The sequence below is a fragment of the Epinephelus lanceolatus genome, chromosome 1 (assembly GCF_041903045.1).
Source record: "Epinephelus lanceolatus isolate andai-2023 chromosome 1, ASM4190304v1, whole genome shotgun sequence".
In the NCBI taxonomy this organism is placed as follows: Eukaryota; Metazoa; Chordata; class Actinopteri; order Perciformes; family Serranidae; genus Epinephelus; species Epinephelus lanceolatus.
Genome location: NC_135734.1, coordinates 18336479 through 18356732, shown reverse-complemented (window position 1 = coordinate 18356732; position 20254 = coordinate 18336479). Strand labels below are relative to the sequence as shown.

The window sequence follows — 20254 nt, the reverse complement described above, 5'->3', positions numbered from 1 at the left end:
CCCTCCTTGCAACCCCACATGCATGTCTTATCCGTTGGATTCAGTGCAACCTTTGACTTGTGTATAGCACTTGTTACTTCTGCTAGATTGTATTTATTTCTATCTCATTTGTTTCACAGTTAAATTTGTTGCCTCATTATTGTGCAGCAGGCACTAGCATCCTGTCTGCGATGCATATTTAATAATAATAACAACCAAATGTGTTGTCACATGTAAACAGACCTCCCCCCCCACCCCCCGGACAGCCTCTCTGTGGAACTTAACTTAGACTTCCATTAAATTTTAATCATGTCCTGACCTGAGGACAGACACACCACCATGTCTGTCTTTTGAATACGTGTGACGAGCACAGTTCCTCACAGGTAGTACTTGATGTACTGAAATTGGCCAATTAGCCACATAAGTCAGATTTACAGATTGTTACACAAGCTATTGTTACTTTACATTAGATAACATATCATATTAAATATAGATACATCAGGGCAAAGTGTTGCTAAGATGTCATCTAAGGTGTCATCTCTCTTCACGTAATGTATTTACAACTATGTGAACAGAAAATATGATAGAAGAAACATGGAATATCTCGTTTAACAATCCCCTCGTCCCACTTTATGATCTACAGTATAAGGGACTCATTTATACGGTGGCTGAGAAGGGTCAAATGTAATACAAACAGACACAACACAAGCAAATAAAGCTCACACGCACATGGTTTACAAAATGTGCTACAAAACACTCACAATAAAATGGAAACTGTTTCCAGGAGACACGAAAAAGCGATGCACACGGCCATGCGTTTTTTGTATTTGGAAAATCCATTAGTCTGCATTAGTCTGTTGTTTATTATCAGACTGCCAATTCAAACAAGTTTACAGCACCATAGGAAAGGTCTAACAAGTGTGAGTGTCCTCCAATTGGAGAAAAGGTAATTTAATCAGCTTATTGTTAACTGGTGAACAAATTAAGCAAAGTGATTTCATTTTGTAGGTCATGTCAGCAAAACCTACGGGTAATTTAACATGCTTATCCCAAATTACAGGTTCTGAAAGTAACTATTAATGTTCTAACTATAGCTAACGTTTGCCTGTGACATAATTAATTGTGTGCATTTTGTCAGATTATTTGATCAGTCTGATAATGAGCAACAGGCAAGTGTTTCACAGCCGTGTGCATCACTTTTTAGTGTCCCCTGGAAACAATTTCCGTTGTGTTGTGTGCGTCATGTAGCTATTTTTTTTTTTTTTTTGTATGCTGAGCATGTGTCATCCAATTGATGATTTCATGTCGTCAAGTTGGTAAATGTTTTCTTTATTCTGCACAGGTGTCGTCCAGTTGGTGAAGATCCTTCTTTATTTTTTCTGTTGTGTCGGTTTACAGTGTTTTTGCCCTTGTCGGCCACCATACATTTACCTTAAGTTAACCAGAGAAAATACTGTCTTCTTCTCTCATGTTCAGATATATCACAGTGTGACTGCACCTCTACTTCAACATGTTGTTGTTGAGAGACAGAATATTACTTACAACGGTTAAAAGAAGCCTGAAACTGAATTCCTTCACACTGATTGTTGTTTTGGCATCACATTATTACAGTCAAACAGCTCACACAGCATAGAGCAAGATGCTACAGCTAAAGTAATCTAGAAACTGGATAACCACAACATTCACTCAGTGAACTGCCATGAAACCTGGAGTATCATATCAGCCTCTCATCTTAGATTTTGAGCTACTGTGAGCCAGACATGTTGGAAACTCAGTCTGACTGTGAGTGAAGTATTAGTGGGTAATAGGGGTGTAACGGTACACAAAAATCTAACTATTAAATATCTTTTACTTATTGGTAACCTTATTAAAACATACCACCACAGCAGTTAACTCTTTTTACACAATTTTTGAATGAAACAAATATATATAAAATCCTGCTTTTTCACATTGTTTGAATGAAAATAGAAATATAAAAGAGAAAAATAAAATCCTGCTGTTTTTTTAACACATTTTTTGAATGAAAAATAGAAACATACATTTCTGCTTTAGCAGTTTTACTCAATTAAAATAAAAAGTATAGTGCAGCTGGTCAGCTTTAAAGCCTGCTCAGATTCAGTTTTACTAGGAATTTACTTAGCTTTCCCACTTTGTTAAAGTGCAGTAAACAAAACATGCTTATATCTAAAGTGCAGCTTAAACAATTTTACTCAACTCCAATGGCGTTGGTTATTTCTTTAGCGCGATGGTCAGGGAAATGCTCTTTCTTTTTAAATGACGACGATATCATAGTTTGCACCAGATTGCTTTTTCTAGTCGTGCCGGTTAACGTTCAAACTCGGGTGGTGTCGCTTTAGATGCGTGTTAGCATGTTAGACGTGTTTCCAAGTACATACCCGACCGCTGTTCTGCAGTGTCGGCACACTGCTTTTGTCTTGTCAACTTGTTTATTTCCATCTTCGTATTTTACCCTGAAACCAAAGTGTTCCCAAACGGAGGACTGTTTGCGGGTGGGTCTTCAGGTTCGTCAGGCTCACTTGCCATGTTGTCAAAATGCGAGAATGCACAAAGTGAAAGCGGAGATTTACGGGACTCGGTCCATCACTCAATTATGTCCGTCGGGGAACTAGATATTTTAAATGGTTCGGCTCGCAAAAACGGAATTAAAATAAAACAAAATAAAATAAAATAATATCCTGCGCCCAATAATTCGGTACAGGGTCGTGCCGAACTGAAAGTTGTGTACCGAATGGTTGGACACAAATACATGTACCGTTACGGCCCTAGTGGGTAACAATATCTTTTTGTCCCAAAGAGATTAGGCACATGGTGAAGACGTGATGTGAGCGAGCATTGTGTTGTTACCATCAGACAAACTTTGAATTGCTGCACCATGAGCATCTGTGACCAGAGCTCATGCTCACGGCTAGGCGCCAACTGTGTTCCCACAGGACAGAAACTGCACAGAAAAAGATTTTCTTTTTTTGATCATGAGCTTATCTTCCACTACAAATCTGTAATGGAAACACAGGTGGAAAATATTAATAACTGGAGAACCAGGTAAACCAGGAGGAACATGCTATACAAGGAGAACTATTGCTTTATTTTAAATACACATTGTACTACAGATGCTTCAGCGAGAACCACTGAATGTGGCATGAGCGAGGACTGCTTCATCAGCGCTGCTAAAGTTAACAAATTTCTAATTCTACATGTTGTTTATGTAATACAATTATCAGCATCTGTCAGCTACTTGTTATTGTAATTGTTAATTGTTATTCTATTGTTATTGCATTGCTGATGTTTTCCAAATGGAGCTAAACACCTACATATGACCATTGTTTAGAATAAGCATACTCGTTGAGAATTTGTGTTTAAGCAAATAGCTTCAAGCCATTAGCTTCATTCAAACCCAATTGAGATCTTAAAATGTGTGAATAAATCAGCGGGTAACATATGTTACCTCGGATAACATATACAGTCTGTTGTGTCACAAAACGTTCTTCGCATGCAAGTAAGGAAGAGTAAATATGCTGCTGTTTCAGTGAGCATAGCGTGCCTTTATGTTGAATATCAAACGGCATCTGTGATCCTCTGATCGTGACCTATTCCTTTTCCGTTTAGAAGACAGAAAGCTCTTTGTGGGCATGCTCAACAAGCAACAGTCAGAAGATGACGTGCGGCGCCTTTTCGAGTCCTTCGGCAGCATCGAGGAATGCACCATCCTCAGAGGTCCCGACGGAAACAGCAAAGGTGAGTTTATAGCTGTTTATGACTTTGAGCCAGCACCCTGTGTTTTTTCACAGGCTGCTACACAGAAATGATTTGGCCTTTCAAAGTTGGTGACTTTGCAAAGTTCCCCTTAAACACTCCATGTTGAGCGATATCAAAGCAGGCTTTTCCACAATCATCAGAGGAGGGTTTACATAAGAATACTGTAGATTCTGTAAGTTTCAACAGTAAATGCCATCTGAAGGCTTTGCCCAAAGGAATGAGCGATATAAACCAGCAGCTCTTTACAGATGAACCCCATTAACCTCATGAGTCAACCTACATGGCTCTGATAAGGGAGAAAAACACAAGTCAACCTCCTTATTAACCACAAGGCTTCATGTCATGCCAGAAAAATGTCCTTCCGAAATGTTGTCAGAGTGCTACACAAGTTCACTGCATGAAGTTCATCAGTGGGCTTAGCAGCCAATCAATGAGGCCCGATGATAACTAAGCCCGATGATTACAGTGGGCTTGATCATTCTGATTCCTCCGTGAAGCTCCATTAACAAGGCCTCATCAGCCAGCTTACTCGGCTAAGTGGGCTTTAGCTCAATAATTACTGGGAACTTGATCATTCAAATTCATCAACGGGGCTTGTCAATAGTAAGCGACACCAGAATGCTGTGGCATTTTAAGCCCCATCAGAGGATCCCAAAGTTGTTAATGGTGTCAGAGTGGCATGTTTAGTCTGTTTATTGAGCGTCGATCCACACTGATGCAGCCCTCCTCAGCAAAGAGGGCTTTGTTTACTAAGTGTTTGTTGCTGTAATGCTGTAGGAAACTTATCCCGGGTATGAAAAAAAAAAACAAAAAAAAACAGGAATCGTTTTATTTTTTGTCTTGTTACTGGCAATGTTTTGCAGTGATACTGTATGATATACTTTTCAGCAAACTTTTCTCTTTTGTTCTCACTGTCTCTTTTTACCCTGAGTCATTTTCTCCCCTCTCTCTCTCTCCCTCTCTCTTTAGGCTGTGCATTTGTAAAATACTCCTCTCATGCTGAAGCTCAGGCAGCCATCAGTGCACTACACGGCAGCCAGACAATGCCTGTGAGTACATCCTAACCGTGAGCATGTAGATTTATGTGAGAGAGGTGAGTCACGAAGAGAGAGATGAGTCACAGAGAGCTTAATTACCTTCTTAAAGTTAAGTTAAGCTATACTTTATTAATCCCAGTAAGAAAATTTGTCTTTTGCACATGACCCAGCCAAACTATCTCAGGGCAGCGGGTGCCAGCTCCGGCTCTGATGCTATTGCTTTGGCAGGAGAGGATGCGTAGCTTATGTCATGTGTATCAATATGCACTAACATGTACTGCGTGGGCGTGTTTGTGTGTTTATGTGTGGGTGGGTGGATGGGTGGGTGCACAGGGCGCCTCATCCAGTCTGGTGGTGAAGTTCGCCGACACGGATAAGGAGCGCACCATCCGCCGCATGCAGCAGATGGCTGGTCAGATGGGCATCTTCAACCCTATGGCCCTGCAGTTTGGAGCCTACGGAGCCTACGCTCAGGCAAGACGCCCCGCAAAACATCTTTTTTTATCCACAGTTATTTATTCAATGAACCACGAAGATTAAATGGAGTGCTCAAGCTTAGCTCACATCTGAATCGGAGATAGCAAAAAACAGATGAGCTCTCCCTCCAATTAGGAAGAATATTTCCTCAGGATGTGATGTGAGATGTCTTTATTAATGCTGGTTTGGAAAAAAAACATATCATGAGATTCAATACCTGGATATTATCTATTAGTTTCTGTTTTCTCACTTTCCTTTAACACTGCTTCCTTTTTGTCTTTCGTAATTCAGTAGCCTCAAAGTCTTTCTCCTATTCCTTACATTATTCTCCACCCTCCTTAAAGTCTCCTCTCCTCCACTGTGCAGGTGCAGCAGCAGGCGGCGTTGATGGCGTCTGTAGGCCAGGGAGGCTACCTCAGTCCAATGGCAGCCTTCGCTGCTGCACAGATGCAGCACATGGCCACCATCAATGGCCTCCCGGGAGCACCGCTGACCCCGACGTCAGGTAACAGCGGGGAAAAACCAAAAGGTCAAAAGGCGTACTGAATTTTTAGGCATATTTGTCCATCTTATCAAAGTAGGGAGTCATTTGTTCACATTAATTGGAGTGCAACCTATGTAGTCTAATCCTAAACTACATTGCATCTGTGTTGCTGTCTCACCAAGTTACAAGCAAACTGTACTGTTACTGTCTTATTTATCCAAATTTTCTCCATCTATGGTGTCTAATACAAACAGCTTCCTCACAACACTACTCAAATGGTTTGGTGTCATGATCCGTTAAGCACAGCTCGCTAACTTCCTCCATTTAGCATTAGCGAAGAGGACAACAATAGCCTAGCTTACTGAAAGGGCAACAGGACATGCAGTTGACAGTGCATGACACTCTTTATCCAGTATATCTGATTTTTGTTTTTCACTCACTCGATTTTTAGAATAAAACAACATTATAATGGTGGAAAATCTAATAAAAAAAAACAAACATATGAGGTGCCTTTAAAAACAGTGGTAACAGCAAGGTAATATGTAATGAATAAAAACAGTATGTTCCTTTAAGGCCTTACTGTCGTATTGCAGTGGAAAAATACAGTAGACATGAACAACTTTCACTGGATTCGAATAGGCATACTTTCACCCAGAATCTATACGTGTTTTTAGATGCACTGAAGGGCTGCAAACGAGCATAACTCACTGTGGCATAACATGCAATCATCTGAGACAAACACATAATTGGTACCCATAAGATATCCTCAACACAGTGTTCACCATTCTTATACAATATGTCTAAGGTTCGCATCTAATGGCTGTTGTGTCACAGTAAGGGCCATACTGGGACGAGAAATCAGCCCTGACATTTAGTGTCTTCACCGGCCCACTGGACCGACCCCTCTGACATTTAGGTGGCCAGTCAAAGTAAAACTTCTCCATAATGTCTTTAGAAAAAAAAAAAAAAGACAGTACAGTGGAATGCTTACTATTTTTCTCTGTCTTTGCCCGTCTGACCCGCGGCTGCAGGTGGCAGTACTCCTCCAGGCATCAGCGCCCCCACAGTGACCAGCATCCCCTCCCCCATTAGTGTAAATGGTTTTACTGGCATGCCGCCCCCCCAGGCAAATGGGCAGCCTCCCGCAGAGGCTGTCTTCACCAACGGGATACACCATTACCCTGGTAAGTCTGGTAAAGTCAGGGGCATGTATGCAAACATACAAACTAACTCTCAGAGATACAGAAACATTTAAATGATAATAACAATACTGCTGCTATATTATTAAACCATGAAAATGAAACTTAAATCCTTATAGACACACTCTGCAGTAAATGCATTCATTATAAGGGGAAAGTGTGCATGCTGCTGGCTTACAGGCGTGAATAGCCTTGAAGCATGTTCAGGAGGCCGAGGCCAGACGAATTTAGCCCACAGACAGTCAGCATGTCGAGGAGATGAGTGTTTGGCAAAGGTGCTTATGGGCTGCTGGAGCCTAAGTATGCGCTTGTGTCATGAGCCGTGGCTAGTACCTCATTGGGTTTTTTTGTCTGTGAGGAGGTGGAAGAAAAATCTGTCTTTTTTTTTCCTTTACACTCTTGTCTCTCCAGTGTTGCAGGAGGTGGTTTTTAGGGAGGACTCGGAGAAAAACGGCTTGGGCGTGGCTCCGCGGAGTTGTTTTGGGGTTCAGGGTGGCTGCTTCCTCTCCTCTCTCTCTGAAGGTAGCGCTCCTCTCCCTCCTTCCTATCCTCTTCGGCTCCCCCCTCCTCCCCTCATCCCCATGGGCTCGAATAAAGGTCGATAAGATTTTGAGTTTGTTGAATAATGTTGGGAAATAATTTCAAAGTCTGTGGTTTAATATCAGCCTTTATAAACCTGTGAAAAAACTGCATGACAAATTCAGGGTTATGAGTGTTTAGCAAAGGTTTGTAGCTGTAGAAAAAAAAAAACTGAGTTTAGATTCAAAGGAGAAAAGTGCTGAACTCCCCACTTTCTTTTTGCAGTGTTAGACGTCATACACATTGACGTCACAAGAACGAATTTTGGCCCTAATTTTGGAGCTGAAAGCAGGGGAACTTTGAGCATTGATTTTCAGTTTTCTTCTTTGAATCTGCACTCAGATTTTCACAGTTCTTTTGCCTTTGAATCTTTGATTGATCATTGATATAATTTGTCCATAAAATTAATTAAGATGTTCACAAAAAAATCTACAGCTACAGATATTTCTTCACATTCACACATTTTATTTTTGTCATACAACCACAGGATTATACACAACCACTGGCTCTGAAATTGTTTCACAAGCGTATGATTTATTGCCCTTTATTTGAGCCCATAATTCTCTCCTCTCGTCCAGCTATCCGAACCGTGTTTCAGTGTTGCTGTTAGTCCACGGTGTGTTCAGTATTTCTTTGGTTTTTAGTGGTCATGGGGTTATCAGTGTGTGTACGTGGTTATCGGTGTGTGTGAGTGTGTGTTCTCTCAGTGGTGTACTTAATGTGCATGTACTGTGTGTACAGATGGGTAGTTATAAAGTGTGGCGCGGCATCTGTGGTAGCTACACGTGTGTTTAGAATGGGGGGAATATTTTCACGTGTAATTTTTTAATAATTAAATGTATCTCCCACATGTGAAGCGATAGCAACAGGTGCATCCCGTGCTGTGAGTGTGTATTGTAATTGTCTTGTTTTAAATGTGTAGCTGCAGCAGATTGTTAGAACAATTAATGCATTTCTTCTGCATAGGATTTGTTTATAATAGATAGAAATTATTTTCCTTTCCTGTGGTGACAGTGGAGCTGTGTGTTGTTGTTTTATTTTGTTTTCACTGTGGTCCTTCAAAGTTTTACTTTTCTGCTTCCGTTGAAAAAAAAAAAAGAGCTACTTTTTGAAATACTTTAGGAGCAACATAAAGTAAAAAGCCCGGCGAAGGAGCAAGAGATTTTCAGAATTCAGTTCCTCACACGCTGAAAGCAAAGCAAGCTGACACCTCACTGTTCGGCTCTCTAACCTTTCTGCTCTTCTTCTCCTGTCTGTTCTTCTCTCCATCGCCTCTCCTTCCATCCCTCCTCCCTCTCACCCTCGTTATATATTACTCTCGCCTTCCTTCCGTGCCCTCTCCTCCATCTACATTCTCCCTCCGTCTCTCTCTGCCTCATCTCTCTCCCCCTACACACACACACACACACACACACACCTCCATCCATCCATGCTCCCCCCTCCACCCCACCTCCTTCTTCTTCTCTCTGTGTCTCTGGTGGAGCAGCTCAAAGTCCCACTGCAGCTGATCCTCTCCAGCAGGCTTACACAGGAGTCCAGCAGTATGCAGGTCTGTCTGTCACTCTCACAGCAGCACTGATCTGTGTGTGTGTGTGTGTGTGTGTGTGTGTGTGTGTGTAGGTGTGAGAAGGAGGGAGATGACAGAGAAAAACGAAAGGAGAAAGATAAAGCTTCCTTTGTTTGAATTTGAATTTTGATCATGTAACATTAAGTGTTTCGGTCTCACTACATCAATTTATTCCCTCTGTTGTGTTCAGTGTGTGTGTGTGTGTGTGTGTGTGTGTAACATGTAGACTCTATTGTCTGTTATCTGATCGATTGCCTGCTGTGCCCCTGCATATATCACATTGTTTGTATGTATCCGAGTGTGTGCGTGCGCTCGAGTCATGACTGTTATCTGATCCGTGCTGTGTCGGTGTGTGTGTGTCTCAGCAGCCTACCCCGCTGCATACGGACAGATCAGCCAAGCCTTCCCCCACCCTCCACCCATCATTCCACAGCAGCAACGAGAAGGTAACACACACACACACACACACACACACACACACACTCGGCACACCATTCACTCCTAAATATTCATACATGCCGCAAACATTTACTCATATTTACTTCTCTGTTTGACTTTAATCCTCTCGCCAGTACAGCCCTGGAATAAACACCCACGTTTTAAAAATACCCGGTCCTCACTTTGTTTTCAGCCATGATGATCTCACCTCTCGCCATTCTGTTAAAGCAAAATATTCAGAGTGCTCACACTTGCGCAGAGTATAGCATCAGTCAGGATTGATAAGAGACGACTGACGAGCTTGAACTCTTATTTTTCAGCCCTTTTAAAGACACCAATGAGGGGACACATTTAAAATCGAACAATAAAGCACAATAAAGAGTGTCAGGTTATGACATGGTATATGTACGATGCCATCCTTGCCGGCTGGAGGTTAACTAACTTTACTACCGTTACACAGGGTTTCAAACTGAGCTGTAAACCTACCAATGAACTCAATGACCTCCCTGCTTGGGACACCCATGCTTGGGACATTACTGCCCTCTTGTGGAAAATAAACAAAACAATGCACATCATTTAACAGCTGTGGCATCCCAGAGGCTTCCATTGAAGCAGTTAGTAGCCCTCTGATCGGGGATACCTGAACACTCTTAATGCTGAAGCTGTGAGTTTTCCATTACAGCCCAAACTGTCAGATGACCCAGAATTACTGGCTGCATGCTGAGATAAACTGCTCTGCACTTTGCAGCTTTGATGCCAAACTTGATTTCACTTTTAATATTAGAGAGAATATATTTTAAGTTCTATAAAATGAAAGTCTTGGTAAAGAAATCTGGTATTTTCTTTAACATAGGAAAACATTTGTAGCTATTATTATTACAACATTTAATTTAGGAATTCCAATATGTTATTTCCATGGCCTTGGGAAGTTAAATCAATATTTGTTAACATGAGCCTCTCTCTGTCAAAGCCGGAAACCTGAGAAGTAAGTCTCAAACTTGTGATGTCATCAAGTATAAAGTCTGGAGCTGAAACAGAAAATGTACCCACACATTCAGAGCATTCCCCTGGGCGCTCTCAGTATGATCTAGAACATCTTTCCCAATTCATTCTCTGTGGAGCAGCTCCCGATGACGTCACTAATTTGAGTTTTAGCACTCCAGTTTTTTAATTTAGGAGACTTGCTCATGTTTACTTAGATATTCAGACTGTGTCAGACCACAGGAATAACATATGAAATTTGAAAATGGGTGTAGTTCTCCTTTTAACTCTCAAATCCTCAACCAACTTTCACAAAAGTGATTTGCGAGTTATGCAAGAGTCCCCGCAGGACTCACAAATGTATCTGCAATTTGCAAGTCCTGCGGGGTTCTCGCATGCTCATACATGGGTTGGAAGTGTTTGTTTTGATTAGGGAAACTACAGAACAGCGAAATTAACAGGGGAGGATACGATCTCATGTGGCAGATCGGAGCTTTTATATTGCAAATTTGGTGAAATGAGCCCCGGCTTCATCAGGAAACGGTTCAAATAACATCTTTAAATGTCTTGTTTTGTCCGACCAACAGTCCAAAACCGAAAGATATTTAATTTGCTGTCTCATGAGACAAAGAATAACAAAAAATAAGTCAATTAAAAGGCTGGAACTGAGGGATTTTTCTTTTTGATTTTTAATAGATTTTCAAATAGTTGCCTGTCTGTTGACTAATCGATTAATCAACTAATAGTTTTAGCTTTAATGTTGCTTAATCCTGATTTGTGACATCATGTTTTTCCTACTACTTAAAATCAGTAAGGAAAGAGAGTACATTATTCTATCCACTTCATCTCAAAGTCTCCTCCTGCCGCTGTCAACCTTTCATGCTTCTCTCCCTCTCCTTGTCTCCTTTTCTCTGACCTTTGCCCCTTATCTCTTTCTCCCCCTCTCTGTCTCTCCCTCTCTGTTTCCCTGTGCAGGACCAGAGGGTTGCAACCTGTTCATCTACCACCTCCCACAGGAGTTTGGGGATGGAGAGCTGATGCAGATGTTCCTGCCTTTCGGTAATGTCATCTCCTCCAAAGTGTTTGTGGATCGGGCGACAAACCAAAGTAAATGCTTTGGTGGGTAAAAATGAACAAACCAAAAGATTATTGGTTATTTATTCTGATTATTCTTTTTTACTAATCACCTTCTTTACCGCAGTCAACCCCCCCCCCCCCCCCCCCAACCTCCCAACACCCCTCCCTTAAAAAAAAAAAAAAAAAAGAAGAAGAAAACAGACGAGAATTTCTCTAGAGTTGTGCAAAAGCTGGTTGTTACTAAAAAGAAAAGAGAATGAGTTTGTCTGGATTTTTCTATTAATCATGAAAGCTGTTGTCTTTTGAAGCTCCGGCTAATTTCTTATTTTGATAAATATTTCAGTGATATATATATATATAACTGTTGTAACATCAACAGTCAGACTGATCACGATAGACGTGAGCTCTGTTTTTAATGCCATGTTTGCACAGTTGCATTGCCGCTGTGCTCTTTATGACATATAATACAAGTGCTGACTCTCAGTCTCTAACTTACTGTAAGCAAAAGCACTGCATGCTGAGAATATAACAGTTGCTTCAGCATGCAGAGATAGAGAGACCGCTGTCTCACTTTATGCCACTGACAGCACAATTTAGCCGTATAACGTATAATTATGTGGCAAATTATAAATGGATTGTGGAGAATAGTTAATGGAGAGTCCGTCAGGTGCAACCTATTTGCAAAGTAGCTTTTGCTCATTAATACAACACAACGTTAATGTTGTATTATTCATGTTGCAATTTTGAGATGCAGGTTTTTCATTTCGTGATTTGATGCTCTCTCACTTTCGAGTGGAAGTTAAAAACCGAAACTCAAATACAGCACAACCACGTCGATGTTTTGGTTTTTACATCCCATCACCAAGTTCATATTGTGATTTTGGTTGCATGCTGCGCTCTGTTACAGTTGTGATCTATTGTTGTTGTCATACTCTGTGTCAGCTTTACTAATGATTATGAAGTGCTGTATTTACTAGTTATTGTATTAATGCTTAGAACTAATAGTGCATTTTGTGTGAATGTTATTGTTTTACATACAGATGAAAAAGTTTTATAATTATAAATTCATGTAAAAGACTGCTTCATCTTATTAAGCTCATCCTCATTATCCATTCTTTTGTGATCCCAAACTGTCCTCGCCTCTTCATCTAACCACATCCGTCCTTCTCTCCCTCTTTTGGCCTTTCCCCCAGGGTTTGTTAGCTTCGACAACCCAGGTAGTGCCCAAGCTGCCATCCAATCAATGAACGGCTTCCAGATCGGCATGAAAAGACTCAAGGTGCAGCTGAAGAGGCCAAAGGATGCCAACCGCCCCTACTAGCCCCCTGCCCCAGCCAGCCGCCGCCACCCTGGCGGCCGGGGCAGCCGTCGCACACAGGGAAAGACAGGTCAGACACCGACCTCGCCTCTGCGTGGAAACATTTGTTGTCGCTTTTCAGTTTGATGGGTGATTAGCTGAACCAATGCATTCACAACCGCTGTGTATTATACTGACAAATGCTCAAATGGCAAGCCCATTCATGGCACTGCCTGATGTCGTTTCAGTAACCTTTTATAAATGTCATAAAACATTTGCAGATGCCTAATAACTAGCTGATCATCTGCAAATTGCTTGTAAAGAATAGTGATGAAGTTTTACCCCTTTGTTGATAGTTCAAGTGCGCATTTGTAAATGTTAATTCCACCCACATAATCATGACTCAAGATTTACTGTAGTGTATTGTTGCCAGTTTTCTTATGGGCGGCATTACATGCACATATGAGAACAAAACTTCCAGGTTTTGACGATGACTAACAGTATATTACGAATAAGAAATGTTAAATATATTACTTTATTATTAAACTCTCTGCTCTCTACCACACAGTTGATATAAATACTACTGTCAGTTTTCATGGCTGGTTGAAACAAACAAAGCTGTAGGAGCATTTACTTACACGAAGCCTCCTCTATTTGTAGAACAGCTTTACAGTAAGTGACCCTGTATGTTACCCTGTAGGTAAAAGATAATTGGTAAATGGTTCAGTGTGTTGCACAGGGAAGGAATTGCTTCCAAGGGAGAGGCATTTATTACCCCTCAGGCGGGTAATTGTGCTGTTCCTCTTTGTCTCCTCCCTTCATCTGTGTGATGGAGAGTTTAGGCTGTGTCGTTCATTCACCACTGATGACTTCATTCAAGGGCAACTTATCACCCACTCACAAACTAGCTGAACCATACCAGACGGTGTCCCGAGGCAAATCACTGCGGGAAGAAAAGCGCGATCTCATATGAATGTGTCACAAAATATGTGGCACCATTACTTCTGATGTATAAAAACATTTTCAACGGGAAGGCAGAGAAAACATCTCTTTTTGATTTCCGTTTCTTTTCGCCCAAGATTGACAGTTATTACAGTGTTTGAAATGTCAACTGATAAACAAGCTTATTGCCATTTTTTCACTTGCATCCCCAGTTTTACTGTTCTTATACCCAAATATAATCATCACGCACTATTTTGGCACGCAGTTATCAAATTGACAAGTCCATATTCAGACAGCAAGCTGGAGAACTGTTTTCCTTCTAATGACACACGAGGGTTAAGGTGTGTCTTGATTAAAATCCCTTCATCATTTCAAAAACAGCAATAAACGGTTTGATTTAAATAAAAAAAACAATCGTAATTGTTTTTCACTGGGGAGATTACAGCATCACTGCCAGGGAGCTAAATTAATTCACTGCAGGGTGAGCACTGATTTGTTTTCAACATTGTCTCCGCAAAATTATCTTTGTTTATCCATACCAGAACTTAAGTGTCTTAGAGCTGGTGAAGATGTCCTGTAAATACATATCCCACTGCTCCATCTGCATGTAAATACAGCAAGTATTAACAGCACAGGAGGATACATAGGGAATACACTGCACATAGTCACTGAAAAAAAATTAACAGTAAAAACAAATGTTTCACACATTAACTTTTTCTTCTGATGTGATGTAGAAATTTGATCTCTTATGTAATAAATGTTTGAGCCCAGAGGAACAAGCTGTCTCTTTGAATTGTCTAATAAAGATCCAAGTAAACAAACAAATGACCAAACAAACGACACATACAATTAGAGCATATAATTGTTGGATATTTATAGCTCTTATAAACACACAATTAATATCAAGTGTATTAATAATGAAAAGCTAACAAGACCCAGACTCTACTCTCCTACTCTACTCCTCACCAGGGGCTCTGAGAGGCTGTACTCGCAGTGCTTTGAGCTAAATGCTAACATCAGCATGTTGAAATGCTTCCAGTGGCAATGCTTGCATGCTGATGTTTAGCAGGTATAATGTTTACCATGTTCACCATCTTAGAGTGTTAGCATGCAAACAATTGCTTATTAGTTCTAAACACAAAGTGCAGCTGAGGCTGATGGGAATGTTACCAGTTTTGCTGGCATTTGGTAATAAAGCAAAGTCAGGAACACTTAAGTCAAAGAACATTTTATTTCCATTTGCAGTATTATATTTGACTGTATGGCTCTGTTCTGGGGCCTCTCTGCCTTTCCTAGGTCTACACAGAAAGCATCTTTCATGCGCCTACGTGGAAAGCCTTTAGGCAGAGAGAGCACACTTCTCTGCCCTTCCACGTGCCTATGTGGAGTGCCTACATGGCACGTGGAAGGGTGTAGGTACATGGAAGGGCAGGGAGGTTGTAGCAAAGAACCCCCAGGAACAGACCACAGCAAGCATCAATGAAAAACACAAATAACACTGATAAGTCAGACACAACATGAAAAGGAGGAGCTGGGGTGGAGGTGGGTTGCAAAGTGGCTTACAGAGGACGCAGCAACACTAGGCAGGCCAGAGCAGTTTAAATAGGGCGCCTTGAATGAGATTTGCCAAATGGTTGCATAGAAAGGAATCGTGATCTATCAGCTGACTCCCTTCCATTAATCAGCTGCTCCATCAGTTGATTGGCTGTTTGAGATCAGCTGATGTAGCTGGGACGGGAGCTGAGCTTGACATCATGTCCTGCCTGAACTTACGCTATGCTAAATTCTTAGACGATTAGAATTATCACGGCAATCCATTCAATAGTTGTCAAAACAATTTACCACTAAAGACAATGTGATGGTGGGGCTAGAGGAAAAGTGCTGGAATCACCACAGTCCTTTAGATACAGCATCTCAAACCATGAATGTGTGCACAACATATCATCCTAATCCATCCTGACTCACCAGGGGAGTCGTTAAAGCCACGTTTCCTCCAAACACTTTCGGTATAGGTTGGTACCCTTAGAACCAGTACGTTACCCAGACGGACATGTATCTACACCTTAGATCTGTTTAGCATTTCCACTGCAGACATTGGGCAGGGTGGTTACCAGATAGTAACAGCTGCATCAATGCTACATTCAACTCTTGCTTTATTTCCTCTTCACTAGCAATGCAGAGGAACGTCTCTAACTCACTGATCGTCCACAGTACAGGGTTGCATGGTTTGTGGGTCCTTGTAGAGCAAGATTGATGATTTTCTCTTGACCAGTCAATGGACTGCATTGGTTCTAGCTCCACCTTCGAGTATCAGATCAGTGTGTAAGGTACCTCAACATAAGGGTGACGAAAAATGGATGTCATGGGGCAGTCTTCTTGGCGCCATCCACAACTTTGACATTGGAAACACAAAAATAACCGTTCTAATGTGTGATAAACTGAACTGAACTCAACCGGTCCGCTTGGTAGAAATGAGGCTTAGAATTTATCCTCTGGGTACCTTGAATATCTGTACCAAATTGTCTTGCAATCCATCCACAACTTGTCAAGATATCAAACTAAGGTCTAAAAATGTCAGCCTCATGGTCACACCAAAGAAAAAGGCATGGGATCCCCAAAGTTGCAATCCAATCAAAAGAATTTCCTCCTTGAGAACAAATGATAAACTCTCCATTTGTAGTGGTTGAGATATGTCAGTCTGGACCAAAGTGGTGGAGCAACCAACTAACTGATTGATATTGCCATCCCTGATGCTACGTCACTATTGTGGCTTAAAATGTTCCATAAATCATATGCTTTACCACAATTTAGTGTGAATTTGTTTTGTTTTCCAACATATTACCTGACTCAAACGAGTTTTGTTTCTCCTGTGCTTTTCAGGTTTTGTTGAGCTGAATCATATGTTGACTTCTTGCTACCCGCCACTGAGTGCAAACTCAACATCTGGACCACTGAGGCTGCTTCAGAAACAGAGGAGAGAGAGAGAGAGTGATGACCGAGTCAAGGACACCTCCTTTTGGATGTACTAAAACTTTGGAACTCAGAGAGAATTTGTACCAGCCTGGCTAGCCCCAGGACCTTTTTTCTTCTGCACACATATACACACCTCTTTCCCCACAAAACCCTGCTTGAATGACAGCTACCTTTTCTGGACCACAAAAACTTTTACTTGAACAGTGAGGAGAAAAAAAAAGTAAAAGAAAACTCTATCAAACCTACTTACAATGACCAACCCCACTGAACTCTTAAAGGGAATATGGATGTCAAAAGTCCACCAAGAACAAAACTTTTTAAAAACTGAATAGAAGATTGCCGTAGGAGATCTTTCTGTAAGATGGTTTGAGTTTGGGGCAGTTGACTTTTGAAGACCAATTTATAAGACTTGAAACAAGAAGGGACAAGAAATTCTTGGAGTGAGAACTTAAGTAGGGAATGTGATATTTTCAGGACACAAATTGGCTTCGATTTGGGATGGCCATCTTTAGCTCGGAGTGCCTGTCCGTTTCCAGGGGATACCGTTGCCAAGGAGAGCCATAGCAACGGTCTCCAGGGAGTCTTACCTGTCATTCCTTAGTTGTTTTAGGGACCAAAAGACCAAACATTTTTATTGCTGAGGACTTGTAGCTCTAATATACTCGGACCACTGCATCTCTTTCAGTCAGTGTTAACTGGTTGAGGAGTTGCACTTAAAAGAAGTGTACATTTCGAATATATACAACACATGTATATATACATATATATTGCTGATATGCTTTTTGAATACAGGCAAAACTATTTCAGATGACCAAATGGGGTCTCTCACTTCGCTAGTTTACAATTACTCAAAATGTTTATTTTTTTCTCTTCTCATTTTGTCTTGGGAGGGATGGCGAGTGCATGGGAGGGGCTGCTCCGTATCACAGCCTTATCTTTTTTAACTTGACATCCTAACCTCATAGATAGAATAACATCAGAAACGTTTGAAATATATGAACTTGTTTATATTTGCAGTACATATATATGTATAACAAGCATTCAAGCAAATGTATTCATATATACAGTATATATGGATAAATAGATATTAATCACAAACAAATATATGTATTTATATGCACATATTTTATATATGTGTGTCTGTATATAGAACGGCGACTGACTATGTTGAGCTGTAATTTTTTGTAGATTTTAGCTGGAGTTTGAAACATTGCTCTGCTTGGGAAGAATCGCAAATCTGGCAGCTCCCAAAACTGCAGGCATTCCTATCTCTGATTACCTATATGCTGACACACAATATATTGCTAAAAGATACATGTGTGAGAATACACATATGGTGTAAATATTATCTGAAAATGCAAAAAGCCACATCTCAGTAGCAGGCTTTAAGAGAATCAGGCTAAATGATTTTAGAGGAAAAGGACAATTATCTTCGACTCTATTCCAAACATATCTTTTGAGCTTATACATACACACACACACACACACACACACACACACACACAAACTTCTCTTTGAAACTTGAACCAAAATGAATACGTCTCACAACCCTTGCTCTCTTTTGCATTCAGTAAAGTGCATGTAGCGTATGGGCTGTCACCATGTCAAGGTGTGCCTTGTCACCTGCAGAATCTGCCATCAAGCACTGTGCTCTCAGAAAACAAAGAAAAAAAAACAAACACACACTACTGCAAGCAGCCAACGCGCTATTATGATGTCAAAACTACAGCCAGATCCATATCATTTGTCAGCAGCGTAGAGAGCTTTCAGTGCATGTCCAATATAACAAACCGTCCAACAACTGTTGGTCCATCAATGTCTCTGAAAAAAAAAATGCATTTAGAACAAACGTAGACTCATGCGATTTCACTTCAGATAAAAGCGGGCATTAGGTAACCTGTTAGCACAGGTGCTAACTATCAAAGTTGTGTGCAGGGCACCTGTGACTACGTTCCACTGGTTGGAGTCAAAACTAGGGTAAAGTTCAGGGTTGACATGACATGGTTTAATATGAGAAGTGATTGAGCTTATTGGACCTGACGTGAGGGTTTTAATGGTTATGAAGGTGATGTAATATTGATGAGTACGTTATAATTAGAGAGCTGGCTTCCCATCGAGCAGAATAAGAGAGGTTTTATGTACTTTCCCATCCAGCAGTTAATGTGTGGACCTCTGCTGGTAAAGCTTGACATGAAGCATATCCTTTAGAAGATGTTATATTGCCTTATGTTATATATGTCCTCATACAATCAAGTATTAAAGCATAATGAAACTGTAAAATGAAGCAATAAGAGTGAAAAGCCATTTACCCATTACAACTGCTGTATCACTGGGGCTGGTTTCATATTGCTTTAGCATACAGTTTCTCATAATAGTCGACAAAAATGGTATGAACACCTACTATATACCTGCAAAAGGTCAACAGACTTGGATTTATTGGACCCTGCATTCAACACATATTCAGCTGGTGGAGATTACTCAATGAATATTTATATACATGAATATTTATAAGGCTATATGACACTTTGGAAGACAATGCTTCCTGTTGGGTGCTGTTACTAGTTTTCCTATAAACTGCTCATTATGCCATTTCCCTAGTGTCTGTGTCTAACCTTTTTAGCAGATTGAATAATTTAACATTTACCTTCAAATCCGGTGAGGCTAAAAGACACCACTACACATCCCAGGACGCCACTGTTTGTATGTGCCACACAACAATGACCAGATGACCATCATGATCATTTTTGCTCCGACAGTATCCGCGGTTGGTTCGTACAAAAACGCCTTGTACATCCACCTGAGCTGCCTTTGAGCCGACAATAACATCTGAAGCTAAATGTCATATGTCTGGTGTCCCTGATCGCCACACTGTGTGCCCTCTTTGACTGCCCCCTCGCTGCTCTGAGAAAATTGAAAATGGTGTCAACGCGGTCTGTGCTTTTCTAATGGTTTGTTTGAGCAATCACTCATGTCTTTCACCCAGCCCATGTTTTCATGTCGAGTGAAATGAGGGAGGGGAAGCAAGAACGACCGCGGGAACTAGAACGCCAAGCACCTCTTCTTCATTTGCTCCAACTTTAAGCTGCAAGTTTACATGAGAAAAGTAAAACAAAGTATCGTGGTTCAAAAACAACAAGAAACAGAGCAGAAGTTTGAATATAAATATATATAAATATAAATATATACATAAACCGATGAATATACTGTAAATTGTTTCCTTTTTTTGCTCTGTTTTCCTCTGTACATAGGTTTGCATATTTTATAGGACTTTTACTTCTATCTACAAGGACTGGATAAAGTACTTTAAATACTTTAAAAAAAAATATATGAATGAAAAACATGATAATGCTCAATAAAACCAGGTACAAAAAAAAAAAAAAAAAAAAAATAGTCGCTAGGATACGGTACAAACTGTAGGACCTGACCAAGGCATTTATCCAGAATACAGTC

General features: G+C 40.7%; 1 protein-coding gene across 11 annotated transcripts in view; it reads left to right on the top strand.

Annotated features, from left to right (window-relative positions):
- celf4 (CUGBP, Elav-like family member 4) overlaps positions 1 to 18483 on the top strand; it is a 106156-nt gene extending 87673 nt beyond the window's left edge. Inside the window, exons 4-14 of one of the 11 annotated variants that reach the window (XM_078166904.1) lie at positions 3607 to 3732; positions 4723 to 4802; positions 5124 to 5264; positions 5634 to 5772; positions 6783 to 6935; positions 7362 to 7472; positions 9016 to 9078; positions 9465 to 9542; positions 11491 to 11634; positions 12786 to 12980; positions 16712 to 18483. In XM_078166904.1, the coding sequence (XP_078023030.1) occupies positions 3607 to 3732; positions 4723 to 4802; positions 5124 to 5264; positions 5634 to 5772; positions 6783 to 6935; positions 7362 to 7472; positions 9016 to 9078; positions 9465 to 9542; positions 11491 to 11634; positions 12786 to 12913 (1163 nt within the window). In that variant the 3' untranslated portion in view covers positions 12914 to 12980; positions 16712 to 18483. Of the gene's footprint in view, positions 1 to 3603; positions 3733 to 4722; positions 4803 to 5123; positions 5265 to 5633; positions 5773 to 6782; positions 6936 to 7361; positions 7473 to 9015; positions 9079 to 9461; positions 9543 to 11490; positions 11635 to 12785; positions 12981 to 16711 lie in introns of all 11 variants that reach the window. The other 10 variants (XM_033626389.2, XM_078166910.1, XM_033626388.2 and 7 more) reach the window with 10 other exon arrangements.
- The last annotated feature ends 1771 nt before the right edge of the window (positions 18484 to 20254 follow it).